The 13,307-nt window shown below is 39.2% G+C and overlaps 1 protein-coding gene across 4 annotated transcripts in view; it reads right to left on the reverse strand.

Annotated features, from left to right (window-relative positions):
- The window catches only part of RFC1 (replication factor C subunit 1), a 29,583-nt gene extending 23,962 nt beyond the window's left edge, over nt 1-5,621 (reverse strand). For 2 of the 4 annotated variants that reach the window (XM_088056121.1, XM_088056124.1), the window contains exons 1-4: nt 5,492-5,621; nt 4,644-4,772; nt 3,630-3,705; nt 2,419-2,538 (exon numbers count right to left, since the gene is read on the reverse strand). In XM_088056121.1, coding sequence (XP_087912247.1) covers nt 2,419-2,538; nt 3,630-3,705; nt 4,644-4,772; nt 5,492-5,527 — 361 coding nt within the window. In that variant the 5' untranslated portion in view covers nt 5,528-5,621. The remainder of the gene's footprint in view (nt 1-2,418; nt 2,539-3,629; nt 3,706-4,643; nt 4,773-5,491) is intronic. The other 2 variants (XM_088056122.1, XM_088056123.1) reach the window with 2 other exon arrangements.
- Nucleotides 5,622-13,307: the final 7,686 nt, after the last annotated feature.

Here is a 13,307-nt window from a genome sequence, read left to right on the forward strand (position 1 = left end):
TTGCTATGTATACATGATTACCTCTACACAATGTATACGAAAGATTAAGTATTCACTTCAAGAGAGGTCAAAATTCTTGCTAAATAACCACCTGTGATGAAACCAGATGAGGTTCAACGAACCATGCTAACAGGTCGTCTACAAAGTTCAAGGTTCTATACTTCATTAAACAGCGCAACTATTATTTTAACAAGTACAGTGAACATCTGGATTTTTCCCAATCCCCTAACACTGTACTACCAACAAAGAAAGGCTCTTTTCTCTTGTTACTGTGCAGAATAACTTAGTTTTATCTTTGGCTATTATTTAACTAAATATTTATTTAGATTAAATGTATCAATAAAAAACAAAGAGCAACTATTCTTGCTTTGTTCTTTTGTCTTTTAAAAAATTAATTTGTTCACAAGCCAATAAGAAACAAAGCAACACAATCCAGATCAGTCTACTCTTATACAAATCAAAAGGTTAATTTCCTCAAACACTTTTGGAGAAAGATGTATCCCACATAGATATATCTTATATATAAGATATATATTTACTTACATATATAGGTATGTAAGTATTGAATATATTATTCAATACTTAATATTGAAGTATAATTTCAAATTCTTTTTCAGCTGAAAAGAAATTCAAGCAACAAGAGAAAGAAAGTTTCAAATTAAATTGAAAAATAGGTTGAGATAATCAGCTACTAAACTTCTACTGCCTTCTTGATGCTACAAGGCTCTTTCAAACACTGCTATGGACAGAGCCCTTGAGAATGAGATTCTGACTTTTGAGTGAGTCCAAGCAGCATATTCTTGGTTGAAGTTTTCGGTTCCATAACAGTAAAAAAAAAGGACAAATTTATACAAATTCTGTTAGGACCTTTTTTATCTGTATGTCTATATTCCTGTTCTTGTAAAGCATATTTATCTGAAGCCAACTGCTGTACTGATCCACTTAAATGCACTCAGCTTGACAGTTCCATCAGGCAGAAGAAACAATTTATAGAAACAAAATGTAAACAAAATTCAAGCATTATGTCTCAAGGTTATAAAGGCATTGTTTTAAAATACACTGTTAAATCAAACCTATGTGTACTTAAGACTCTTTTGATAAGAGTAACCTTGAGCCCATGGTTTTCAGGGATTTCACTAATAACCTTGAGTAGTGTTCCCATGGTATCCCTATGCCATGATTACACCACTTGGAATTGTGTAATAAACCTAAATATATGCTGCTTATTAGCCAGAAATTTGATCATTTACCTACTCTAGGATAAGTGCTTTTAAAGATCCTTTTAATTAGGAAAGAATTGAGGGAAAAACTGTCAAAGGAAACAAAGCTTTGAGTAAAAGGATAAATAAGACAAATTAAATGTTCATGTTACTTTGGAAAATTGAACTCATTTGAATACCTGATGTGGTATAGCAATATGCTAGGTCAACTACCCAGCACAAGCAAAGTAAGCTCAATGTATTTTAGAGACAGAAAAGACCCCAAGGAGGAAGAAAGGTATGGAAAAAAAACAGCTGAACAATACTGCAGCAAACAAATCCTTTTTGTTTTAAAAATGTATGGTAGTATTATGGTAGTATTATAGGGAGGCAATGTTTATGTTCAGCAATAAACTTACCAAAAAAACCCCACTACCATACCTAGGGACATTGTCCACTCTTCCAAAGCAAAGTATAACAAAGCTCAAAGAGGAATTACAAAGAAGCCCTACTGAAATTCTATTACTTAAAAACCATGTTTTATCAAAACAGATTTGGATTCAAGTCTGTTAATTCAATCACAGTTTCTTCAGGAAATGCTGTGGCTAGCAAAGAACTCTTCTCCAGAGACAAATACAGAAGGCAGAAGACAGAAGTTACAGCTTCAGCCCAACTCAGATGGGGTGCAGAAGTACAGGCAAGCACAGCAGCAACTGACAAAATAAATGTTTGTGTTGAGAAGTCCAAAACAAAACCCAGGAACTTTTTAGTCACCAACATATCACACAGAGATTGGACATGGAAGGTTATGTATCAGGTAAAATAAAAATCCCTGTTTTCAAACCTGCAGCCAACAGTAATTTCAAAGTATGCTAGTGAGCAGCTGAACTATATTAAAAGTACTTCTTAACTTCCTCTCCTAAATCTACAGAATTCTCTTAACCAAGGAAGCATTACCTCATTAAACTACATGCCTATTTAAGTCAACCTAAGCCACTACTCATCATCACCTCAGTTTTCACCCTGCTCCTGACTTTACAGTACTTGAGGCTAAACTCCTGAAGCCTTTGTGGTTAGCTTGCTTAAGGAGAACATAATTTGTCTTCCTCGGTATTAGGTTTTATGGCCACATTTGAGTCTATCAGTCAAACAATCCATCCCACTGTAACAAAACCACCCCACTACAGGTGAACATATAATGATATATTTCTTCCATTACCTGTCTCTGAAATATAAACAACAGGATCCTGCTTTAGAACTTTACCAAGTTTTGAAGTAGCTGCTTTTTTCTCAGGTGACTTCTTGGATTTTTTCACTGACTGCACCTCCTCTTCTGAATCTGTGTTTTGACCACAACATAAATGTATATTTCCTCCACATACACATAGGCTTTAAGTAATAGATCACAGAACAGTTAACATGTGTTCACATATATTCAGCTGAGTGAGAAAAAGACTCCATATTCCTACCATATGGTAGAAAGGTCAGAGCTTAGCTTCCCTTTTCATCCACCATATAAATGACTAAATGAAAATTTGGTCCGAACTCAGTCTTGACAGTGTTTTTTGTTTACATACAATAAATATTTTGTTATTTATTTCAGTAACTGCTATATCTGTACAGCAACCTTTCCAAAAATGAATGTAACCTTCAAAAATACCACGGCAACATACTTCAGAAAAACCAAACACCCCCAACAAAAAAACCCAAAAAAATTTTAACTCCAACACCAAACCCACAAAAAATATAGTATTATGCTGGGCTGCTCAAATAGGTGGAAACCTATTCCAAAAGCTAACAACAAGCAAAAAGAAAATAAATTCACAGAAGTGGTGCTCTGATTTTTCAGAATAACACTGGTGAATTGCCACTCACATCACCAGCCATTCTCCATGTCCCAAAAGCTGCTGAGATGACAGATTTACACTACTGTGGATTATGGATCTCACCATCCACATGAATACACAGGAGAAACTGAAGAAGCAGAGACAGCTAACAAGTGTTAAAGAGGGCTAACCTTGGTCTACCGCTTTTTGTGATAAACACAAATATATTGTAACTATATCTAAAAAAAAGAGTGGCTATAGTCAACTGACTTAAGTACTGGCACCCTGGCACAAAACAAAACCTCCATCAACACCACCACCAAAAAACCACACGGTTTTCCATCTTGGAGAGCTTAGAGCACTATTTCTCTTTTTCTCTCCTACTTCTAAAGGGTTAGAACTTGCCAAATATCCAAACAATATCAGTACTTTAAAGGTAGCAGCAATATATTAATTTTGTTTTCCTACTATTCCTCACTGCTGAACAGGAACTGTTCATAAAACTCAACCCACAAAAACTTTCAGATATACAATTTACCTAATGAACATTGCATGCTGATGCAAAAAATACAAAGGAACATTCAGAAACAACTATCAACATTACCTGAATCATAGATTATTCTTCTCTTCTTTTTCATCCGCTTTTGTTTGGAATCATCTTCACTGGGTGAATTATTCACCTAAGTATAACAGTCCATTAGTTCAACCATTAAACAGATCCTCTCAGCTTTTAGTCAGTCATGCATTCAAATTTATGAGTTTCAAACAAATTCTAACAGAAATTACTAATTGTCCAATATTACATTTGCCAACGGTCTTGTGCTAATTTCTGTGTGGAAGAGGGAAAATAAGGAAGAATTTTCACATTGAAATTACATAGTCAGAATACTTATTTAAGTAGCATTTTACTTCTAAACTGTTATGTTTCACATTAAACATTCCATTTTATTAGAAATTCTTCCACTCTTTAAATGATTTTAAAACTAGCTTTAGCCATTGCTTTCCTTTTTATACAGCTCAGACGATTAACACATAAAGTAGTCTGAAACCAAAACCCAATCTAGTTTTAATTTTAATCTGCCATTTTAAAGAATTTGGTTTTCACAGCAGGTTTAGAGAAGTGATCCAAATAAACACAATGTTCATGTTTCCTGCACAGGTGTTAAAAATAGTGGTCAGCAGGCACTACACCACAGACTTTTACCTCATTTGTAAGCATGACACTTTTATGATATGTCTGCATCTACTGGGCACAAACCTTGGGTTTATTAGACTAAAAAACTGCATTAGCAAACCTACTTAGAGAACTGTGGCAAATAGTCAAAATAACTTCAGATATATGAGACTGTTCCTACACTAGCACCTAACTGTAACAACTTCTACCTTTGTCCAACAAACCAAATTTCTTAAATCAGCAATTTTCTTCACCACCTACAAAGTCTTATTGCTAGAAGTTAATTTTAAGTAGCAGTTTCCTCCCATGCCGATAAAAACAACTGACATATAGTCTGTTATTTTAGCATATGAAAAGAACCATGGCTTTAAGAAATGCTAGATACACAAACAAACCAGCATCAAAGAAACCAAGCACTTCATAAATATGAAGAGCAAAACTAACCTTAGTCTCTTTTTCCCTTTTCTTCCCATTTGAGGGTCCTTCACCATTTTTAATTTTTTCACTCTTTTTCACAGTCTCACATTCTTGTCGCTTTGCAGGAGGTACAACACCAAAGAACTTCCGGATATCCTAGTAAAAGGGAAAAGAGATTTATAAACTTTTAAATACAGAGAGCTCTTCACACTACAAAATAGCAAGGCACTAAAGTTACCTTCTCACCAGTTCCATTACATTTATTGATTTTGAAATTCTGTTAACAGTTCAGAAAACAGCTACTTAAAAGTAGCTACTCAGACACCCACACCACCCGAATCTAGTCTTTGAATCATGAAAAACATTTATTTCTTCCTTATTTTGGCATCTTCAGCAATACATCCCGCAAGACAAACTTCCAGCAGCAATGACATACAATGACTTAAGACAGATGTGTAATTATAATTATTTTTTTTTCTGATTAGTTATCACAAACCTAGACCAAAGTATTTATATAGTTAAAATTATTAACACAGCTATGAAGTAGTGTCCTATGTAGAAAGAAAGAAAAGGACCAGGAGCCTGAAACAGTGAAGTAATGGCAGATATTGCATTTTCCACCTTCTCACTAAAAAAACTAGCTAGCAAGAAACATATAAAATTTAAATTAAAAAAATAACATCAATATCTATTTTGTTGCTTTATTTTAGTACCTGACCACAATACAGCCATAACAAGCTTTCTAAGTGTGTAAAATATGCAGCTGAAGCTTAAATTTCAGAAAAATCACTGTTGTACACACAAAATCACATCTGACTACTCTTTTTAAAATCTAACAATCCAGTTTTATTAAAAGAAATTGAAAAAGGAGGTACCTGGTTGGTATCACTACCTCCAGGGTTAGCAGACATTTTAGAGAAAGTACCTCCTGTGGTCTAAATCGTAGAGTGCAAATAAAGGATGGGGCTCAGGACTCCCCTGGACACAGCTGAGAGCTATTCCCCATCATGAAGCTCAGCTGGCACTTCTTAATTATTACAGGGAACCACAAGGAAAGTACTACATTCTTACGAAACTAGCATGAAGTCTGATTGATAATAAGGGGTCTTTAAGGCTCTTTTTCTAAGAGTCAACTCCTGTCAGTCTGGATTTAGGGCTTAAAATCAATGGAATATGTATTTTGAAAGCATAAACAAAAGATGGGACATGTATAGATTCATTAAGTGCACTGAAAGCAATTTTCTGGAACTGGAAATGTTTCCTGTAAAAATTTAGGCTCTTTGTGTTTTAACTGCATATATTGTTATGGATTTAGCAAACAGGAGATTGATAATCATTCTTCCTCAATGTGACTTCACACTTTTTCATCCGTGGAATTCATGCCTTGAAGCATAGATTTTCAACACTCTACTATTTTTTATATATATATATATATATATGTGTGTGTGTGTGTATATATATGTGTATATATATATGTATATATATGTACATATTCCTACAATATAAATGCAGTAGTATATAAACTCTGAAATTTTGACTGCTAATACCTGTAGCTAATAGGTCTGAAGACAGCATATATTTAAAAAGTCTCCAAGACTTTAGACTTAATTACTCAATTACACTTATTATTAGTGACTTCTTTTTAGGCTTTAAGGTAACATAGGCAAGAGAAAAACAGTTTCATTAGATCTTTTATGTAGTAAAATAATTCAAATACTTAATACAACACTGCAAAATAAACTTTAAAGTGACTTTAAAGTTCACTTTTCTTTTAAAGCAGTTACTTTAAATCTTAAAATACTTGAGGATTTAATTTTAGATCAACACTAAGGCTCTACTCATTCTACTGTTTTCACTAAAAACTGTTAACTAAGTGAGGTGCTCTGCAAATCTACCTTGCTCTGCCAACCTCTGCACTACCTGGAAATTGTTACATGAGGAAACATGAACATATCCCAGAATTACAGTCATCAAACCTGCACACCTGAAAAGTGATAGCAGGGAGTGTGTATTACATTGTTTAGCCCAGCTTAAAACCACATGTCTGCTTTATTTCTAAAGCTTTTCAGTAGGCTTCTCCAAAGGCCTTTTAGCAATAATTTTTAATCACTATTTTTCCTTTAACTTGATCTTGAGTTTGGATTCTGGTTCTGGAATCAGTTTTAAAATGTACATAATTCTGGCAGAAACTTTGCAGAACCTTTTGGTGTTTTGTGAATAGGAAATAATATTAGAATTCTTTAAGATTTATACAAGATTTGAAATGCAAACTTAAAAATACACAGCCCTATACTACAAAGGAAGACTGACATCTATGCAGAGCCTTCTTCAATATTCTGCTATAAAGTGACCAATCTTCTTCAGCTATCCTGCTCATCAGAGGAAAAGGTAAACTTGCTGACATAACACAGTGAATAGAGAATTGCTTGGGAAAAAGGTATGCATCAGGGCAACAATAAAGTTACCCTTCAGTGAAGCTTTTAACCTGGAATAATGAAACAGATTTTTCATGCTTTTTATAAAGGCATGCCAGATAAATTATTAATTCATTGCATAACTAACTGCAAAAATCAAGTCACATATGTATCTATCATACAAGCTTAGGTCCCAGACAGGACCACTTTCCTCCATCCTGGGGTAATCTATTTAACATACTCTGACTGATCTTCCTGTTGGTATATTATGCCATCCATATGTATATAGGACCACCAGGTGGAAGATCTGTATGTTCAGCTTTTATCTATGCTCGTTACAATGAGGAAAGGCTGAACTGTTAAGTTTCCTTCCAGGACATGCCCCCAAAAACCACAATGTGCCTGCCCTGTGTATCCTGGAGAAACTCACCAGCACTGCTATTCCCCTGCCCATAAGGCTAAAATTAAAATAGGCAAGGCTATTTTGGTGTGGCTCCCCAGGGCTACTTCAGCAGCAGCACCAGCAAGGAATAACTTTGAGCAGTTCCACCTAGGTAGGAGTTGTAACTAAGAATGTGATCACTCTCACTCAGGGGTGTGATTGAGGCATAGCATCTGAAAGGCCTAAAAAGCTGGTTCCTGCTCAGCTATCTCCACGTTTTGCTCACAAATCAGCTCTGACACTTGGCGTTTCCAGAACAATTGCACTAATTGCACTAAAATCAGATTTATACTATCACTTCAGTGAAACCAGTGATACCTGCTTGGATAACTACACTTAATGAACAGCTACTGACAGTGGTAGTCGCAGCAGTTTCTCAATCAGTATCACAGTGCCAAGTGTGTCACAGCTGATGCTCCAGCTCCAGCCATGAGTGTCCGTCTCAGCAAGAGGAAATCCAAGAAACCCCTACTCCTGGGCCTTCACTCCCTCATGTGTACCACTGTAGTTCACTGCTTGGGAACTGGGTCATGGCCACTAATCTGGGTGAAAAAAGAAATCCTTTCTAATACAGATCAGTTTGTTGTGTAACTCTGCACAGCTAAGAATATGCAGCAGAATCAAGCTAACAGGGGCTACTTACACTTGGCACTACCTGAAAAAGGTTTGCAAGGCTGTGACATTGACTTGCAATATGCTCACGTTGTCACTGAAAACAGAAACAGAAACAAACAGAACAGGCTGCACCATTACCGACATCACTGTACTTCTGCCTCCATTTCTAAAGCTTCAGCAGAGATGGTTGAGAAGCCACTTCAACACTGAAAAGGGAATGGGATAAGGCAACTTTTATGCTCCCCAAAATGATGGTTGTCTTCATCCCTTCTAGGACAGGGCCAGACACTGGGAGATGTGTGACCTTCAGAAGACCAGAGTGAGAAGTCCTAGGAAGGTAGGAAAGGAGGAAGCAAGCCTTCCAAGAAGATCAGTTTTCTGAAAAGGCAGAGGTCGATTTGTCCTCCTACATAAATTTGAAGTCATCAGCCAGCCCAAAACAAAACATGAAAATATCACAGTTTAATAGTGCCAGGAGTCTTAGTGCTGGCAGACCTCTGTTAGTACAGTAGAAGACTCATCCACCATTGCAGAGAATAAGATGTAAGCTATTAACAAGATTAAACTCTCTGGAGAGTCCAAAACTTTTCAAAGTTAAGAGTCTGAGTTAAGAGCTGCACCTTAACTTGCAATATGACATCTGTAGTTAAGCCAGTAAAAGATGTGCACAGAGACTCCATCTGAATAAAAGCAAACTTATCTGAGCAAGAAATGAAAAGGGAATACCATCTTATGCTGACTGCATAGGTGAGCAGCACTCTGGAAAGCACAGAACACGTGTACGTCTATATTTAAAATATCTTTACACCCTACTGAGGTTGCATCGTTATCTATAAACAACTGTCTACTTCCAGACTTTCAAGCTCTTTTCTTCCCCCATCGGACTGTTTTTCCGCAAATAGTGCGCACCCTCCAGCTCGGCATCAGAAACGCCTGGTGTGTGCTCCTGCTGGAATTAAACAAGAGGTAACACTCCGGCACACCGCGTTTACAGGTGGTTTGTCCATCCGCATTCCTTCCCCGAACGAGCCCAAGGCCCGCGCCCTGATTCCCGCCCGCTTTCGGTGGGAACGCGAACTGGAGAGGCTCAGCCGCCTCCCGCTCCGGGCAAGGGCATTTCCTCGGCTTCCTGGCACCCGTGGGAAGCCTCGGTCCCCGCGGGCGGGAGCGCGGCGGGGCGGCCTCTCCGCCGCGGCCGCTCGGGCACCGCGCGGGGCTGCGCGCCCGAGGCCGCCCGCGGGCCTCGCTCAGCCCGCGCCGGGCCCCGACGGCCCCGCGGCCGCCCCCCGGCCCCGCGGGACTCTGTGCGCCGCCCCCGGCCCGCACCCCCCGGCCCGGCGGGGAGCCCCTCACCATGGCGGCGGCGCGGTCCCTGTGCCTAGCGGGCCGCCCCCGGTTCCATGCCCCCGCCTTCGCGCCAACTCCCGCTGCCCGGCGCGCGGCGCTGCCGTCACGGCCGCGACGGGCGGGGCTGAGGGGCGGCCGGGCCGTGCCCCGGGCCGGGGCCATGGCAGAGGCTCCCGGGGAACCCGGTTACTTCCAGCGCCGGCCCCGTCCCTCTGGCCCCCGTGGCCGTTCGTGTGCGGGCGGCAGCGGCCCCTCCGTGCGGCGGGGGTTTAACCGCAGCCGCGGCCTCCGGCGCTGCCCCGGCGGAAACGGGAGTGCTGCAGCAGCCGCAGCTCGAAATGGAGCCGCGTGTGCTCGGGCACCTCCGGCAGAGCAAGGCGAGCCGGCAGGCTGAACTGGGTGAAAACAGACAAGAAAGCAGTGCCAGGCCTCCATGACTTTGGTCTCTTCATAGAGCACTGAGGCAAATACAGCGCCCAAAACAGGCGGGCAGCCAGGCCCGGGTCAGCGCAGCACTCGAAGGCGTTTCCTGGTCATAAACATGTGATAGATAGTCCGTCCCCTCCTTCCTGGCTGTCGGAGTGTCGGGCTCTGGTTCTGCTAATGGTATCTTCTCCATGCGCTAAGGCTGGGGAAAGCTCGGAATTTAGGACTCCAAGAGAAACCGGGGAACTAATGAACTCTGTGTCTTATGCTACTGACTGTTTAATTTTCTAATTATTTTTTAATGAAATCTTATATTTACTTCCACTGAACGCTGGAAGGGAATTAACTTGGTCAAGCCAAATGAAAACGACTCCACTCTCAAATACTGTCTGATCTTTAGATTCTGTCGACCTCCTGAATTGCTAATTATTGTTGGACCTGGAGAAGAACAGGGAAGACAAACTGAATTTGTGACGTTAAAAATATTGCCAATGATTTAGGAGACCCTTTAAAGAAAACCGACCATACGAGCGCAATTTGTGCTTGTCTCATACTGTAATCCCTAATGCTGTCACTTGTGTTCCCTCTGTGTTCGCTGTCTAATTGCTGGCATGGTCTCGTTCCAGATAGCTGGTAATGATACCTATCACCATTCCTGTTTAATTCTTGAAACTGGACTTTTAAGTAATTTTAAGATCTTGTTTGTACAGAAACTGCTACCATTCTTTTGTGAACGCACATGATTAGGTGGGCCCGTGTATTTTCAGTATTAGCATGGCTTGTGAGTTTGGGTTTCTGCATAAGGAACACAGCAAGTAAACACAGACCCACAGCTGTGCTTTTTGGCCTGTTTTGCAAGTTATTCCATAAGCACTCACCATAATGGCTATGCAAACAAAGCTGATACTGCTTTAGAAAAACATCTCCAGAGATAAGTTTGTATTTACATATTGAATTCTCATTATGTAACTTTGAAAGCTGTGCATATTCCTGATACCAGAACTAAAGATCAGTTAAAATGGCTGACATTTATAAGAGCCAAACTGCTCAAATAATGCTAAAAGAGTTATTGCAGGTGGTTATCTCTGTTTGTAGCTGATAAAGCTACCTAGAGTAACATCCAGCAGAGGAGTATCTGTTTGTGGGTTTGTGACATCTTCATGTTTCTTGGAAGGCAAGAGTTTAACCCTTTATGAAGACATCAGACTAAACACCTGCAATGCCTACAATTCACTCCTGAGTATGGTGGGAGACACAGGATACCTCTGTTCCTATGTACACACCTATGGAACCAGTGGAAGTGGGAGAAACCTTGCTCCACCACAGGAGAGAAAATGGAATACTCATTGTATGATGGTGTGCTTTGCAAGATAAAATAAAGGCAAAATCCCTTCTAAGTCTATAATTGATCAAGGGTTGTGTTTTAAAGGCCTATTACCCAACTAAAATTATAGCTTTTTAAAAGTAGATAAAGTACACTTGACTTCACCGCTGTATTTACAAGTAGACATATAATTTTTACAAAATTAGTATTGTTTTCTACCTTTCTGAAACTCACAGACTATTTGGCTGTTTATGTTGGGGTTTTTTTCCAAAATACATTTTAAAAAGTGAGATACTAACTCTTGAACTTGAGGTTTTTTTATTGAGGAGGTTTTTAATAAAAAAATCAGATTCTCTAAAATTGAGAAATAAAAAAGAATCTCTTATTTTTGTTAATATCTTGGGGTTTTTTATTTTCACATTTTTGTATATTGCTATGTAAGACTTTTGGAACGGAAAACAACCTTTTAAGTGAAATTTCAGGTTAAAGTCTGATTTTTTTTTTTGTAGAAATAATGGGCATTAAAACACTCATTTACTAGATGGTAGTCTCTATTTCGGAAGAATCCCTTAAGGAATATTTTTCTTACTAGACTCTCTAGTAAATAAAATTTTTCTGTCATTGTAGAAGCAGAAATTAGCATTTTATTACAGATGAAAAATTCCAAAAATTCTTCATAAAACTGTGTTGTAGTTTCTATTTACACTAGGCTTTCTGTAGTATCTATCACAATTATGTTTCTTTTCTAAAGACTTGATCCCATCTCAAACAGTTGTTGCTGTATAAGGTAAAGATAAGGGATTTGTGTGACGCTGTTGTGGGCAATGACATAAGTTGTGCTTCTTTGAGCACCTAACACTAGTAGAGCTGAGCAGCTGATGTTAGTGTAAACATTACACTAATTCTGAGTGAACTTTGTCTTTAGGTCTTTTTCTTCATTTAAATATCTAGGCAGAATGAATGTGTCAACTCAGATACTCAGCCTAACATTCAAAACTCTCTCCTTTCAACTAATGTGTTCAGCATTTCTGTAGATCAAACCCCAGATTTTCAACCCAAAACCCAAAACAAGGAGAGTACACATTCAAGAATCTAGTGAAAAATTGTTTTCTTCATTTGACTCACGTGCCTTTGGCAAAGGCAAAGAACAAAAGGAAAACTGATAAGAATTGAACTGAATGATCATTAGGCTTCCTAGCTATTGAATCTGTATCAGCAAGTGTCCTGGAGATTTCAGCTTCTCCCAGTCTTGATTCATTCTGAAACCAGATTGATTAGGTGCGTGGACAGAGGCAGGAAATCCCACTGTGCAGCATCATACTGTATGATGTCCTCATACAGCATCAGGGCTGGAGCCTGTCCTGACTCTGCCACTTGAGCCAGTGGAATCATTCATTCTCTCCCCCTCTTTTCACACCCTCACTTCCCAACAGCCCTTGCTCACATCCACTCACTCTTCTGTGCTGACTGCTTTCCAAATCAACAACAGTCATGGCATTTCCTTTCCCCAAGTCTTTGCTCAGGTAATGAAATCCTCTTTCCAAATTTAAGTCACTATGTCACGGATGATTCTCGTCAGTTAAACTGCTTCCTCTTTAACTTCTTGAAGTTAAATTACAGCCCAAACAGTTAAATATGACCAAGCAGTAAGAAACTGGACTCACAGAGTCTTGAAACATTGAAACACTTTCAAACCTTGATTATAGCATTCTCCCAGTCATGTCAACAATAAGGAAAGAAGTACAGTTCATAACCTTATACAGACAAGCATCTGAGAGCACCAGTCCCTGATGTACCTTGCACATCTCAGGCAGGAGCAATGCACTGTCTGCACCCACATGCCAGTGGTATAACTGATTTAGTGGGATGAAGCCTGTTGTCTTTGATAATGACTTGTATACATGTTTTTAAATGTCAAAATAGAACGATAATGTTGAGGCATTAACTATCAAACAGCATTTTAAATGCTGTTCCATAGAACAAAAAAGGAACATGTCGGTATGTACCGTAAACCAATTCTGTACAGTCCCTGTCTGCTCCTCGTGTTCCCAAGCTGCCTGTAGGTGGTAGGATCTTGGCTGAGAAATGTAGTTACTTCAAGTAAGAGAAGAAGCTCATATTGG

This window comes from Pseudopodoces humilis, chromosome 6 (assembly GCF_049639895.1).
Source record: "Pseudopodoces humilis isolate 2021_Gansu_Grassland_sample_001 chromosome 6, ASM4963989v1, whole genome shotgun sequence".
NCBI lineage: Eukaryota > Metazoa > Chordata > Aves > Passeriformes > Paridae > Pseudopodoces > Pseudopodoces humilis.